Genomic DNA, 15,492 nt, shown 5'->3' with positions numbered 1-15,492 from the left:
ACCTGACGGAGGTCTCACTCCCACTCGATTTCAGGGAACTAACACGATGAAAGAAAATCCAACCTTTTTTTTAGTTTAGAATGCGTCTGTTTTGTTTTTTTAAGAGGAGTGAAAGATATTAATAATCAGGGGCATGGCTGATATGACTACAAAACAGCATGTATGCAAAGGCAAGGATGGAATGTTTCATAGAGCTAAAAGGATGACATGTTCAAAGGCTGAGGAGAGAATGTTAGTGAAGCCGGGATGTTGGGGGCTTCTACTTGTATTTTAGACTAATATTTGGCAATAGTTAGCAACTTCTTGTAAAAGTGGGTGGGACTGGCGAGGTATGAGAAGGACGGTCAACACAAGGGAAAGATTGTTGGTATATCTGTGTCGTAATTAAATAATTACAATGATAACTCAATAGAGGATGACAAGTTAATACACTGTGTTCCAAATTATTATGCAAATTGGATTTAAGTGTCATAAACATCCAATGTTTTGTTTTTCAATTAAAACTCATGGATGGTGTTGTGTCTCAGGGCTCTTGGGATCACTGAAATCAATCTCAGACACCTGTGATAATTAGTTTGCCAGCTGAGCCCAATTAAAGGAAAAATACTCAAGCGGGGCGTTCCACATTATTAAGCAGGCCACAGGTTTCAAGCAATATGGGAAAGAAAAGGATCTCTCTGCTGCCAAAAGTGTCAAATAGTGTAATGCCTTCGACAAGGCATGAAAACATTAGACTTTTTAGTATTTATTTCTGGCTGAGTCAGAGCACAGACGGGTTTGTGCAGATAAAGGTATAATGAGGAAGATTTCTGCTAGACAAACTTATCGGATTAACTTAGCAGCTGCTAAGTTACCATTACAAAGCAGCAAACAGGTATTTGAAGCTGCTGGTGCCTCTGAAGTCCCACAGACCTCAAGGTGTAGGATCCTCCAGAGGCTTGCAGTCATGCACAAACCTTTTAGGCCACCCTAACCAATGCTCACAAGCAGAAACACATGAGGACTCAGAAATACATGGAGACTCATTTTCAAACAGTCTTGTTTACAAATGTGTGCCGTGCAACCCTTGATGGTCCAGATGGATGGCGTAGTAGATGGTTGGTGGATGGCCACCATGTCCCAACAAGGCTGCGACGTCAGCAAGGAGGTGGCAGAGTCATGATTTGGGCCAGAATCATGGGGAGAGAGCTGGTAGGCCCCTTTAGGGTCCCTGAAGGTGTAAAAATGACCTCGGCAAAGTATATAGAGTTTTTGTTTTTTTCCATGGTACAAAAGGTACAAAAAGAAGAACCATGCTTTTATCTTCATGCATGACAATGCACCATCTCATGCTGCAAGGAACACCTCTGTGTCATTGGCTGCTATGGGAATAAAGGGAGAGAAACTCATGGTGTGGCCCCCATCCTACCCTGACCTCAACCCTGTTGAGAACCTTTGGAGCATCCTCAAGCTAAAGATCTATGAGGGTGGGAGGCAGTTCACATCAAAACAGCAGCTCTGGGAGGATATTCTGACATCCTGCAAAGAAATTCAAGCTAAAACTCCAAAAAAAACTCAAAAGTTCATTGGGTGCAAGAATTGTGAAGGTCATATCAAAGAAGGGCTCTTATGTTAACATGGAACTTGGCCTGTTAAAATGTTTTTGATTTAAATAGCTTTTGATTTCAGACCTCCTAATGCTGTAAATTCAACAAATGACCATTTTCACTTCTTTACAAACTAAAAACGTTTCTGAAACTGCATAATAATTTGGAACAGTGCATTTTGAGTTTTTTTATTTCTGAAAAAAAGTTATCATTGGGAGGTTTGTTTAAGAAAATCTGAATTATGCTAGAACAGTAATTGACTTCAACTGACTGTCATTTGCATTTAGGAAAATCAGTGTCTAAAAGCTGGCTCCTGTTTGAGAGACAGCCTTTTTTCAGTTTGATGAATTGTTTTCTGGGTGAGGTCATTTACATCAGACTGATCAATATTGGTTATTAGATAGGCTATCTCATCTGAACTGCTGAAATATTGTATTAGTACTAAAATACCTGTGCTTTTTTTTTTATTTTTACAAGCACATAGTCTCCCATTTTACCAGTCACACCTGTTAAAATGCGTGTTGTCAATTCTGTGTTTATTTTTTCGTTTTCAGTCTGTTTATTGTAGAAGATGAGTTAAAAGTTTGACTAAACCTTTAGTCTAGCTCCCTTCAGAAAACATGGTGAAATTCAGTTCAGCAACTTTATTAATCCCTCAAGGGGGACTTGGTTATGCTGACTTTCTGCGTCTGTAGTCTTTCATTTGTAACTGATAATAAAAGAAGCGTTTACAGGAGGTAGATTCTGCTGTTAGCAGAGGTAAAAATATCCTATTACAGGGCATGGTTCATAACAGTAGTGTTGACTCTTCGTTTTTGTAGACGATCTTTGTTAGCGAGCGTCTTGACGCGTCATCAGTGAGGGAAGTTTCCGATCTTTAAGGAGAGAGTAGTTTAAACCTTGAAACCCGGAAAAAGCCCGGATAAAACATGGTTTAACGTGGTTTTATTAAACTTTACCACCATGTTGGAGCTGTGGGAGGATTCAGCTCATCATGCAGTGGAGGAGACACTCGACAGGACTGGTTTTCAGCTTCTTCTTCGTCTTCTCCTATTTCACTAATAAGGTCAGTGAGGAGGGTTATAGTGGGCTATAAGTGTTATTGGGGTTAAAGGGGGTCTAAAATGTGTTTTAATCAGTGTTTTTAGGGTTAAAGAGGGTCTCAAATATGTTTAATCAGTGTTATTAGGGTAAAAGAGGGTCTCAAATATGTTTTAATCAGTGTTATAAGGGTTAAAGAGGGTCTCAAATATGTTTTAATCAGTGTTATTAGGATTATAGAGGAGGTTAGTGGATTAAAAAAGCGTATAGCATGGTTTTAATCAGTGTTATTTGGGTGAAAGAGGGTTAGGGGGTTAAAAAGAGTCTAAAACATGTTTTTAATTAGGGTTATAGAGGAGGTTAGTGGATTAAAAAGAGTATAGCATGTTTTTTAATCAGTGTTATTAGGGTTATAGAGGAGGTTAATGGATTAAAAAGAGTATAGCATGTTTTTTAATCAGTGTTATTAGGGTTATAGAGGAGGTTAGTGGATTAAAAAGAGTATAGCATGTTTTTTAATCAGTGTTATTAGGGTTATAGAGGAGGTCAAGGGGTTAAAACATTCTAAAACATGTTTTCAACCCACTTTAATCATCATTAAATACTCCTGTCTGCTGTATTGAGGCTATATTTGACGTGACTGATTCTCTGAAATGAGCAGAAAATCGATTTAACCCTCATCCCCATTCCTTATCATTATGTGAACACGGTTTGAACCGGATCAAATCGATCCGGGTTATTAGACGTGACAGCAGCTCCGATCTGAACTATGGAGTAACACATTTTCAACCTAGAATTTCAAAATGATTAAAACGTGTTTATTTTAATGATCAGTAAAGACTATCTATTAGTGACAGGATATCTTCTGCTTTTCAAAAAACTAGTTTTACATTGATAACTTCAATTTTCTGACTGTATTTATGTCTTTATTTCTCTGTTTTTTTCAGTTTGTCCTCTCTGTGTTAAAGTTTACATATCCAACTTTATTTCAAGGGTGAGTACTCAAACATACAGCCTTTGTGTCTAAATACACTAATGAAAGCTCAGATATTACAGTAAAATCACTGAATTTTAAAGTAAACAGAATAATAGACAGAAGTGTCTGTGGAGAAATGGTGCTAATTTTTTCAGGAGTTTGTCTGCATTTTCTGATCATGAGAAACCATAAAAACCATTCTGTAAAAATTACACCTGTCATTATAAGTGCTATTATCTGTAGGCATGTAGGATATCTGCCAGTCTTAAATGCTGATAAATGCTGATGGAAAACCAACAAACTTAGCTGCTGTTAAATCAGGAGGTTTGATTTAAATAAGAGGATGACTCTAGAACAGGACAGACTTGGGCCTCTTTACAGTTACAATCATGTTTAGATCTTTATCGACTAAAATTAGTTCAGAAATATTTCATGATTCTGATGATGGTGCATCCCTACTCATTGCTGAAATCATGACTCTGTTAGTGTGGTCATATCTCAGCTGAGATGACTCTTTGAAACTTTAAATCAGTGAGTGAAAATCAGATTATATGGGATTCTGTTTGACACCTCAGCATTATATTAGAGTTATTTTATGGTTTTAACTATTGCAGGAAAATTCCTCTCCTACACCCCTGTCTCATGAAGTAGTGGAGTTTTACTTTCTTTCTTTCTTTTCCAGAATTTTCCACACTTTTTCATTCTTAATATTTAGGGTGTTTTTACATGAGGGAGACGTCCAGATCTAAGGACTCTGACCCCAAAGTCCAGTTCTGTTTGGTCAGTGTGAAGCCTAGGTATATCTCAGATATAGAATAATAATCTAACCAGTGATTATAATAATACATCAGCAATATATTCTAACATTTATGGACCACATTTTCAGTCAGATATTTAAGGATATCTGCAGAGAAGAAATGTTTAAATATCTAATAATCATAATAATAGTCCAACAGTAAATGTAAAATTGTAAATCTGTTTTTCATGTAATCTAACTTGGTGGATGTTTCTGTATGGGTGTGAAAAGTTCAGACGGTGTGGAGGAGATTGTCTATAAATATTGAGGATTAAAAACTAGAAATAAGATGATACTAGCGGTCTAGGACTTGAAACTAAACTAGAACTCATTGCTGGATTACTGCTGTTATAACACGTTTGAATTTTCTGTTACCATGACAACGTCATACTCTGTTACAATCATCATCCATGTTTACAGATGGCAGACCTTTATCGGAGCTGTTCTTCTTCTGCTCTCTGGGAAACTGGGCTGGGTGGAGATGAGCCGGATCACCAGGTAAAATACATGATGAATTAAAATCTGTATTATTCAGTAGTTTAAATTAGCACATTCCTTACTATAATCTGGTTTATTAATGTTTTTAGATCAGCTGCTCTGTCCTGGCTCCCCGGTTCTCTCCTGTTTGTAGGAAATATTTATGCTGGCTCACGGGCCCTGTCACACCTGGTACGCCACAGAAACCTCCATCTTCATATTCACCTTTAAAACTGTCAGTGATGGACGGATAACAGAAATGTAACGGCTAAGGCTGGGCGTAGCTGTGTTGTGGTTTAGCTTCTTTCTCTCTTTTCTTCGTACAGGACATTCCTTTCTTCTTCACGCTACAGAACTCTTCCCATGTGGTCAGTTTCATCATTGGGAAGGTCGTCCACAGTGAGGTCTGTCTGTGTTTAAAGTCCACTATGATCCCCCATCATGTCCATCAGAGATTAATGACTGCGAGCTACAGAGAAACTCTGTGCTACAGAGAAACTCTGAGCTACAGAGAGCCTCAGCGCTACAGAGAGCGTCTTAGCTACAGAGAGTCTCTTAGCTACCAAACACCTCTGAGCTACAGAGAGCCTCAGAGCTGCAGAGAGAATTTGAGCTACAGAGAGTCTCTGCCATCTGCTCAAACAGTCATGTTATTTTAACTTATTAAACTATAGAGCTTGAAAGTAAATTTCCTGATTCAAACCCTATGCTGATATTTTATAAAATCCATATTGTAATATTTTTACTTCGTTAAACTAGTCCACCTGTGACCTGATCACTTGTCACTATTAAACATTCAGTGAAGACAGAGAGAGGATTTTAGTTAATCTACAGCAAAGGTTCTAATATCAAACAATCAGATCTACTCTGGAGAAACTGAAGATTTTTTTTAGTCTATGATCAGCTGTGTGATAAATCTCTCTTTACCACACTCTAATGTTCTCTTCCTCTTCAACAGAAAATACAGAGACTGAAACTGATCAGGTCAGTGATTTTATCTTTTTGCATCTATAATAATACTAATTATAATAATAACTTTATTTATATAGCACTCATGAAAATAATGGTTGACAAAGTGTTTGGATGTGATCTGGCAAATAAAAATCAACCACCAGCATCAAAAACAGGATCAATGATAGCCGGACCAAAACCAGAATCCTGACATTATAGGACCTTGTGTGTGTCTGTGAAAGTCAAAGAGTTTGTATTACTGGATTTACTAAAAATTAGCATTTGTAACAAAATAAAAAAACTCTGTTAAATATTTACAACTCCCGAGATCTTTAAACATCGTTCTTCTCTCAGCCTCTGCCTTGTTCTGCTGTCAGCCATCAACCTGCCTCACTACGATCCACAGGTAAAATTTTACCGCTAATATCTCTTTGCATTATCAGGTTACTGACTAAAAATGTTAAAAATAAAGTGTCTGAATGTTCATACCAAATTAAATCATTGTTTTGTTTCTTCCTCTTGTCCAGTTTGACTCCAGTGGTTACTTGTGGGCTGTTGCTCACCTGTCCTGTGTCGGTACGTCCCACTGTATTACGATGATACAGTCTTAACTGTAGTATAATGTATAACCATATAATATAACTATGATATAATGCATAATAATATAATATGATATATATAATAATACTATAAAATATTAGATAATAATAATTATTTATGATGACATAATGTTACTTTAATTTACTATATAATAATATAATATCATAGTGAAAAGATCAGAGGCTCCAGGACTAAACCCTGATGAGCACCACTGATAATTAAAATGAGATTAATATTAAATTTATTCATTCTGTTTGTTTTAACCCTGAGATTTAAATGTTTTTTAATTTTAGAAGTTTACATTTCAAGTCCATAAATCTAAGAGTGTTATTTATCCTCTAGGAGCCTACAGAGTATTTCAGACTCACCACAAACCTACTAATTTAAGGTAAGTCTAAACAAAATGTCACACCAATAATAAAAGATCGATAATCACAGGTAAAATGTATTTCTGTTTTTGTTGCAGTGATCTTGAACAGCAGTGCATCAATTACCTGTTCAGGTAACATCACATCTCTTTATTAATAGAACTCTGATAATTATGAAGCACGTGGGAGGTGAAGTAAAGGGTTATATTTATTTTACCATCAGTTAGAAAAAAAATATTTCCTATCATAAAGACATTAAGAAGGAGGAAAAGGATGAAGGCTCAATGACTGAGCCCTTAGGGACGCCCCTGAGAGTAACCCTCTCTCCCCTTCAGCTCCTTCCTCTTTACTGAGAGTGGTCAACATCTGAGTGAATTTTAGACCGTTCTCTCTGTTCTGGTTAAAAATATCACTTTGATTCTTGTTGGCTCTTCTTTACTTGGGTTTCACCTAATACCAGAACATTTTACGATCATTTTGTACATTTTGTTTTTAAAAATTTTGGTCTTTAAATCAACAAACTGTATAATTATTAAACATGGGATATTTAAAAGTTTTTTTTTTTTTTTTTATCATGACAGCCTTGATTTGTATTTTAGATATTCTGTCAAAGATTATTTTTTATTCTTTTTGCCTTTTAATATCAGCGTGCTGCTGCTCAGCGTGGCTGCTCATCCAACAGGTAAGTCAATGTCCATGTTTTTATTTATGAGTGATAATGAGGGTTAATATAGGCTTAATACATTGTTCATAAAGGGTTAATAAACGTTTAGTAAATGTTAGTAAGGGGTTAATAAATAGTTAATAAATGATTATTAAAGGGTTAATAAATGTTTAACAAATTTAGTAAAGGGTTAATAAAAGTTTATAAAGGGTTGATAAATGGTTAATAAATTGTTAGTAACGATTGAATAAATGTTAATAAATGGTTAATAAATGGTTAATAAATGGTTAAATGAACTAATTTCCAACAGTATTCCATCATCAGACCCTAGTCTGTTATGATAGGGTTCATAAAAGTTAATAAAAGGTTAATTAATGGTTAATAAAGGGCTGATTAAGGATTAATAAAGGGTTATTAAAGGGCTAAGATAATCTGATATCTAACAGTATTACTGTAATGTTAATATGACATAAATATTTAATATTAAATAAGGGTGTGTTTAAAACAGGTGTGTCTCTCTACAGGTGACCTGTCAGCAGCTCTCCAGTTTCCCTCTCTTCAGTCTCATTCCTTCCACTGTGGCTGCTGTGCCAGGTAAAAACCTTCTCTGTTATAGATGGAGGGTTATTATGAGTGTTCATCATTAGAAATAGGCCGTTAGGCTTAGCTAGCTCTGAGGTAGACAGCAGCTGTTTTGGTTGTTTATGACTGTATTTGGGGTTGGCCAGTCAGATTTAGAGTTGTGATCAGTAGAGCTGTTCATAATCAGGTCATAATCATGTAAATTCAGCTGTAAATCTCCTGGTTCCTGTCCACAGCGCTCTGCTGGGGTTTCTGCTACTGATGGCCACCATCAGACTGAAGACAGGATTATCACTGGAACATTTCTGGGTCTGGATTTTTATCTCCAAGGTGATTATTTGAACAGATTTAAATGTCCTTGATTAGAAATGAATAGTTTGTATGGTTAATTGGACCCATTATGAGGCTGTAGAAATATTGGAGGTTTAAACAGTGAGATTATCTGAGATGAAGTATGCTGATTTTTTAGTAACTCCTCTGTTTTTGGAACAAGAAGAATAAGAAAGACATCCACGATGACAGAATTAGTCTGTAAGCAAGTAAACAGCTGATTAACCTTCTTAAATCTGATTGGCCTTCCCTCTCAGGTCTCCACGATGTGCCTCTCTCCGTTCATCTTTGACATGGACCTCAACACTCCGTCTCTGATCTGGTCAGTTAATCCCCACTATGTTTAGATCCATCATAATCCCTGATCAATGATTACCATTGATATAAATAATAATAATCCCTGATCAATGACTATCATTGTTATAGATCCATCATAATCCCTGATCAATGATTACCGTTGATATAGATAATAATAATCCCTGATCAATGACTGTCATTGCTATAGATAATAATAATCCCTGATCAATGATTATCATTGTTTTAGATCATAATAATCACTGAATGAATAAATGAATCCCTCAATGATTGTCTTTTTTTATGTTTCTGTCCTCAGCGTGGTCCTCAGTCATGTTGGAGAAGCTCTGCTGGTTTATTCAGACAGAGAATCTCAGTCATGACCTCTGATCTGCCGCTGAGATTATTGATGAATTTGCACTTCACTCCCAAAGAGATTATTCTATCAAATCTTTATTTTTCCACTTTATTTTGACTGTTTTTCTATTTCCGATAATCTGCTGACCAAATAAATGTTCTCTACATCTCATGATTGTGAAGTTGTCTTTATTCTGCTGCTGTCAGTCAGACTGGCCCTCAGAGTGTGGAGGGTTTCTAGCCTAAGACCATGGAGGGTTTCTGGCCCTCAGACCGTGGTGGGACAGCTGCTGTCTGAGGTAAAAAAACAAATCACCTGCAGTCTTTATGAGAACTGAAAGTTCACAGAAATATTCACCAACAGGAGTTTTTCTATTCTAATCAAACTCAGTGTTCATTTTTAGAAAAGCAGAAGTAAAACTCCAGTGTGCTCTGAGTCGTCAAATACCACCGTTACAACAAAAAACACTGGTGATAAAGAAACCTACTGAAACGTCTTTAACTTCTCCACTTCAGCTCCATGTTTCTGTTTTTATCCTTCAGAAGATTCCTTAGACAACACTGATTATTCTGCTTCAAATGCTCACTGTTTTTAGGTTTATGGGTACTCTAGGTATCATCCTCTATTCCCTCCAAAGCTCTAACTCTTCACATCTTAGACTCTTTCATGTTTATTTAATATTATAAAACTGTTTCCCAAACTTTTCAGTTCCTGACCCCCAGTATGACACAAGAGCCTTTTAATTTTTTTTTTTTTTTTACATCCATACTAGTTTAAATCTATCATAATAACTACGACTGAATATTCATTATATATATGCATTTTACGTAATTGGTCAATTACACCACTTAAATCATTAAAAAAAAAATTCTCTGATTTTGGGAAAACATCCAGCGAGGGTATCCCTTGCTCCTCGTCAGCTCCGCCTACTTTTCCCAAGTTTCCAACAAAGGTCAGTCACCATAAAGGAAAAATTGTGGGTATATCTGTGTTATAATAGTGATAGACAGATGAAGTATACTGAATATTTTTAAATAATTTGTCTCTTAGGTTGTCTGCAGTTTCCTGAGCTTCCTGGTTTGTCCACTAGATGTCAGCATTGTCTTTTCAGCTCTTACGAGGTTGCTTCAATAAAACGTCTTCATCTGCATTTAATGTCGTGTTTCTCAACTGGTGGCTCAGGACCAAAAAGTGGGTCATGCATCTGTCTTCACTGGGTCAGGAGTGAGCATGGAGAAAAAAGTTTGAAAGAGAATAAAGTGTACAAAAGCTTGTCCTAAATCAGATGGTCTTAGTTCCTTGTGGTCTCTAATAGAAAGCCTCTGTGTCCTCTAGGTCTTCTGATTCTGATACTCCTCCATGGTGGCCCCTGACTGGTAGTCCTCCATGGTGGCCCGTGGTGGTTCAAAATCCTCATTGGTAGCCCTCAATATTGGCTCCTGAGGCCCCTGACTAGTAGTCCTCAATGTTGGCTCCTCACTGGTAGTCCTTAATATTGGCCCCTGACTGGTAGTCCTCAATATTCGCTCCTGAGGCCCCTGACTGGTAGTCCTCAATGTTGGCCCCTGACTGGTAGTCCTCCATGGTGGCCCGTGGTGGTTCAAAAGGATTTATCAGGACTCCTTTTAATGGGCTCTGAGTCCGGGTCATAATCCCGTCTGTGTGGTCTAACCCTGCTTGGCCTCAGACCTCTTTGTTAGCTCCACATTTCAGAAGTGAAGTCATGTGATCTCCTGGCTGTGGTCATTCAGGGACACCACATCCTGTCCAACAACAGCAGAAGAAAAGCTTTATTTAAAAGCAGACAGGGGTGGGAATTAGACTGGAGCCTAACTACTATGTTCTTAAGACTCTCAACAGTCTGATGATTGGATGGTTGATCTCACTGCTGCTATGAAACCGGGATTATTCTGCTCTAGCTATAAGATGTTAGGTTTTACATCAGTTCACAGTTTTCTCACATAAACTCAAAGCTCCTCTGGTTTTAGATCTGAACTCAGTCCTTTCATATAGAACTCTGAAACTAACTCAGTTTTATCAGTGTCCTTTACATGAGACTTTTATTTTATTCCAACATTTTCCCCTAAACTCCTGTTTCTGATTAATTATTAGACTTTTCATATTAAACCGAGAATCAAAAAACAGAAAACAACAGAACTTTTATTTCCTGTTTCTTGTTTTCTTAACATGTTTATAAAGATTAAAAATAGTTCATTTCCATCTTATTGTTTTTTGTTCTGATCAAAAAACAGAACAATAGAGTTGTAGCATTCTTTTTATCACAACACCTGCAGCAGGTCACACATGCAGGAAAAAGAATGTTACATCACCACTTTTCTGTTCTTTGATCAGAACAACAAAAACAAAGAAGATAAAACAATCCATTTTTCATTTCTTTGTTCGTTACAGAAAAAAAATAAATATATAAATAAAAACAGAAAATAAAATTTGATAATTTTATTTCCAATGAAATGAAAATAATCATTACTAATACTTAATTTACCTATAAAATAAAGGCAGAAATGAAGACTACAGAGACAGAGCCTTTCTGCAGTATTATTTAACTGCTGTTTAAATAAAGGTTGATAGATAACCATGTAATTAAACTAAAGGGTGAAACTAAGGACTAAGGTCTCAAAACTTTGGCATCTTTATTTTCTTGTAGAATTGATATAAAATATTATGATGCAAAAGAAAGACAGACTGTTAAACTAGGGATGATACTGACGATTAAAATAAGTTAGATGATTTATGTTTATATCACTTCTTTAGGTGTCAGACTCACTGTGCTATTTGCATTTAACCTTGTAAACAAATAAAGGTTTGTCTAACAGAGATTCTTAAGACTAATAACAATCTTCTACTGTGATATATAGGAGTGTTCTTCAGAACATCTACTGATATCTGTCTCTTTATCTGTAGAGGGCTGATCTCTGATGACAGAGATGTTAACGTGATGAATCAGTGAAATTATTCTGTAAGCCCAAAGAGCAGAAATCCTGGAAATTTCTGCCCAGCCCCCCTTTGGCAAATGAAAATATTTTCAGACCCCCCCCCAAAAAAACCCTTAGTATTACACATAAACATACTGTATCTATATACACACAGATACACAGAAAACCCTCTCTAACAGTCATCACTTCAGGGGCCACGGGCCTTCCTTTGGGAATCACTACATTATCTGAAAGTCACACGTTTTAACCAAACCCTTCTGAAGGTAGTACAGCTTAAATGTGAAGAAGAGCCAAGTCAGTGGGTTTCCATTAGTTTTATTTACACAGTCAAATAGAAATGTCGTGTACAGAATGTAAAAATGTCATCCCTTCAGTCCCAAAAAACCCAACACCATCGTCTGTAGGTCACCAACGCTGAGCAGTCTGAGAGCAGAGAGCTTTAACCACCACTGGAAGAAAAAACACACAGAAAGAGTAAGGGGAACATCATGAAAATGTACACAGAAAGACAATTTAACAACTTTGAAATTAGGTTTGATGACCAAACAAAAATTCAATGTAACCCTCCTTTGTATCTGCTGCTTTAGAGACGCTGGGTCTGGTTTCTGTAGATAGGACTATTGGTGTTGATAGATACAGGGTAGTGTAGTTTTAGTCAGGACCAACAGACCTACTTCAGCTCCAGTCTTTGTTCATCCTAAGACTTTAAACTGTTTTTAGTCTGAGGTTTTAGGAGAGAACTACATTTATACATCAGTATCAGCTATAGTGAATGAATAAATATTGGATACCAGCATACATCCAGTATCAAGCATCCTGGCAGCGTTTGTGTATTTAAGCTGCTGTAACACTGAATTATTTAGTATAGTTCTGTATTTTATTCCATCAGAGAGAGAATCCTGCTGCTGTACGGTCTTAGTATGACTGATGCTGTTTTCATAAACTTAGTCATAAATCACAGAGTCTGTCTGACCACAGTTTAAATTATGTACATCATCAGGTTTCTGTAGCATTCATTCATTTAGATCCTACTCCCCAACTATTATAGTGTAGGTGACCCTATGGGGGTTTTCACCTGTATGTTAGTCTAAACTCACATTTTTAAATGTAAAATCATCATTGTACTGAGATCAGGTTCAATGGTAATAATCTCAGTATCAATCAAAAAATAATCCTGATGAGGACTGTTGCCTTAATTCAGCTTTAATTCTGACATCTTTTTGGATGGATTAACAGTTAAATATCTGATCAATAGTCCCTAATTCTGCGTCTCTGCCTGATAAACTGTAGAGATCAATCAGAGACCGTTATCATATAGTTAACAGGTGTAACTTCTACTTACACGATGATGTTGTTGATGGGGATGTGAATGAGTTTGACGAAAAAACCGATGAAACCCATGATGGCAAACCCGATAGCTGTGGCCATGGCAATCTTCTGAAATTCTGACAGGAGACAAAAAAGAAAGAACAGGATTTATATTAAAAATATCAGCCTCTGTGATTTATAGAAGAGAGACAGAGATACTAGATATGATAAAGGTTCGATAATATCATCAGGACATAGAAAATACCTTTTCTGTCAGGTTTGGTACACCTTTTCACCAGTCTGATGGAGTCTTTGACAAACTGCCGACTGGGCTCAACAAACTGCATTACCTGATCCATGGTGACACCTGGAAGAGAAGGACTGGTAAATATATTTTATATGGTTTCATGTCATTACTGGACTATGGTGATGTTTTATGCCAGAGTTGTTATTCTCTAGAGCTCTGAGCTTCATCTCCTCTCTGTCTGCTGTATGAACAGCGGCCTCATAGTCTGGACTATTCTGATTTATAGGAATATTCTCTATTCCTGCTCTCATTAGACATTTTTAATAAAAAATGATAATGACATGGAGGCAGAGACGTCCTTCTGTACATGTTTTCATGACAGATTTTAGTTTATCTTAAGATTTGCCGTTGTAATTTAGAGAATGCGTGTGTTTTAGTTTTTATTAGTATGGCTGCTCATTGTCTGTCTCTTTATAATTGAATTTTTAATCCTGGTTAAATAAATAATAAAATTATGAATTAAAAAGGCCAAGTAATGAGTAAAAAGACTGAAAAGGGATTAATGTGGGTTAAAAGGCAGTAAAATGAATACATATCTATGATGTTGAGACTGTCAGCAGAATAAAGTCAGTATTATCTAGAGTCTTCATAATAAATAGAAACTAACATCGTTAAATCCTGCTCTATTCTAATGTTGACTTTAACGCCTTATTTCAGTATTATCTAAAGTCTTTATAATAATTATAAGCCCATACTGATGGTTTACATCCAAGACTCTGATCGCTGACGTTGGTTAACAGTTTGATCACCGATCAATAACCTGATATAGGTGAATAAACCGTGTTTCTACTGTAAAAACGTTTAATTGTCTATAACAATAAAAGCTGTCTGATGTATTAATCTAGGTTTTATCCTCTGAAACACTCATTTTAATGTCAGTGATTCCTCTGTTAGCTGTGTTTATCATCAGAAAGGTTTTAGTGTCGATGTAACCGGGTCAAATATGGAAAATTCAGAGTCAGTAACTCTAACCCTCGTTAGTTAATCTTCTATAATGATAAAATAAACTTATATTTTGTAGAATAAAGTGATATTTCGTAGAATAAAGTAGTTCTTACCTGTTTCTGGTCGGGTTGGTGATCAGACTGAAATTGAGGGCCACGTAGCTTTCACGGAGAATGTTGAAGAGAAGAGCTGACGTAGACTTACAACGCGCATGCGTATGGCATTCTAGTTCCTTTGAATTTTTGCTTCAAGTATTATCCACAGCGCCCCCTACTGGTGAGGAGGGTCCAAACTGATGCTCTCCATAGCCCTACTAAAACCAAAGTAGCTGAACAGATTCTGATTAAAAGGAAAGGTATATTTAAAACAAAAATCACAAATTAATTGATCTTTTCTTGATTTGAATCTTTGAATATCAAAGTTTGATATTAACACATTTATGCCCAAATTTTTCAGAATGTTTTCATGCACAACATCATAATATTACCTGAGTCCCATACCAACACACTATGCTGATGTTTTCTCTTTGTGGTTTTAGTAAAATGTGAGTTAGAGCCCAAAAATGGCCTCTTATAAACTATGACTGCTTTCACCTGCAGGCCTTAAAGCTCAGTTCTGATCTTTTCTCTGATCTGAAGTCCAAAAGATCAGCTCTGAATCTGATTAAGAACCACATATGAAAGTGATCTGAATCAGCTTTAGAACCACATATGAAAGTGATCTGAATCTGATGTAGAACCACATTTAAAAGTGATCTGAATCTGATTTAGAACCACATTTAAAAGTGATCTGGTTCCAATTTAGAACCGCATGTGAAAATGATCTGAATCAGATTAAGAACCACAAGTGAAAGTTATCTGAATCGGATTTAGAACCACATATGAAAGATATCTGAATCAGATTTAGAACCACATATGATTGTGATCTGAATCTGATATAAAGAGATCTGTGTTGT

General features: G+C 36.3%; 2 protein-coding genes across 2 annotated transcripts; one reads left to right on the top strand and one right to left on the bottom strand.

The window, feature by feature from the left end:
* Nucleotides 1–2,429: 2,429 nt before the first annotated feature.
* Nucleotides 2,430–9,192, top strand: LOC121527413 (transmembrane protein 241-like). The gene is made up of 15 exons (XM_041814375.1): nt 2,430–2,652; nt 3,575–3,621; nt 4,820–4,897; nt 4,987–5,068; nt 5,203–5,280; nt 5,835–5,860; nt 6,182–6,233; nt 6,355–6,403; nt 6,770–6,815; nt 6,894–6,929; nt 7,443–7,477; nt 7,984–8,053; nt 8,278–8,371; nt 8,629–8,693; nt 8,985–9,192. Exons 1-15 carry the CDS (start codon nt 2,581–2,583, stop codon nt 9,046–9,048), a joined length of 894 nt encoding a protein of 297 aa, XP_041670309.1. The 5' UTR covers nt 2,430–2,580; the 3' UTR covers nt 9,049–9,192.
* Nucleotides 9,193–12,276: 3,084 nt separating this feature from the next.
* sec61g (SEC61 translocon subunit gamma) lies at nt 12,277–14,759 on the bottom strand. The gene is made up of 4 exons (XM_041814347.1): nt 14,651–14,759; nt 13,551–13,652; nt 13,320–13,422; nt 12,277–12,426 (listed from the first exon to the last, which is right to left on the bottom strand). Exons 2-4 carry the CDS (start codon nt 13,642–13,644, stop codon nt 12,417–12,419), a joined length of 207 nt encoding a protein of 68 aa, XP_041670281.1. The 5' UTR covers nt 13,645–13,652; nt 14,651–14,759; the 3' UTR covers nt 12,277–12,416.
* Between the last annotated feature and the right edge of the window lie 733 nt (nt 14,760–15,492).

The sequence above is a fragment of the Cheilinus undulatus genome, linkage group 19, assembly GCF_018320785.1.
Source record: "Cheilinus undulatus linkage group 19, ASM1832078v1, whole genome shotgun sequence".
Taxonomy (NCBI): domain Eukaryota; kingdom Metazoa; phylum Chordata; class Actinopteri; order Labriformes; family Labridae; genus Cheilinus; species Cheilinus undulatus.
This window is presented reverse-complemented; position numbering and strand designations above follow the sequence as displayed.

Excerpts from the sequence above, each read along its gene's own strand:
- LOC121527413 (XM_041814375.1), top strand. The coding sequence starts at position 2,581 with ATGCAGTGGAGGAGACACTCGACAGGACTGGTTTTCAGCTTCTTCTTC. Across the intron at positions 7,478-7,983 it reads CGTGGCTGCTCATCCAACAG|GTGACCTGTCAGCAGCTCTC; the intron begins GTAAGTCAATGT and ends GTCTCTCTACAG. Across the intron at positions 8,694-8,984 it reads AACACTCCGTCTCTGATCTG|CGTGGTCCTCAGTCATGTTG; the intron begins GTCAGTTAATCC and ends TTCTGTCCTCAG.
- sec61g (XM_041814347.1), bottom strand. The coding sequence starts at position 13,644 with ATGGATCAGGTAATGCAGTTTGTTGAGCCCAGTCGGCAGTTTGTCAAA. Across the intron at positions 13,423-13,550 it reads TACCAAACCTGACAGAAAAG|AATTTCAGAAGATTGCCATG; the intron begins GTATTTTCTATG and ends GTCTCCTGTCAG.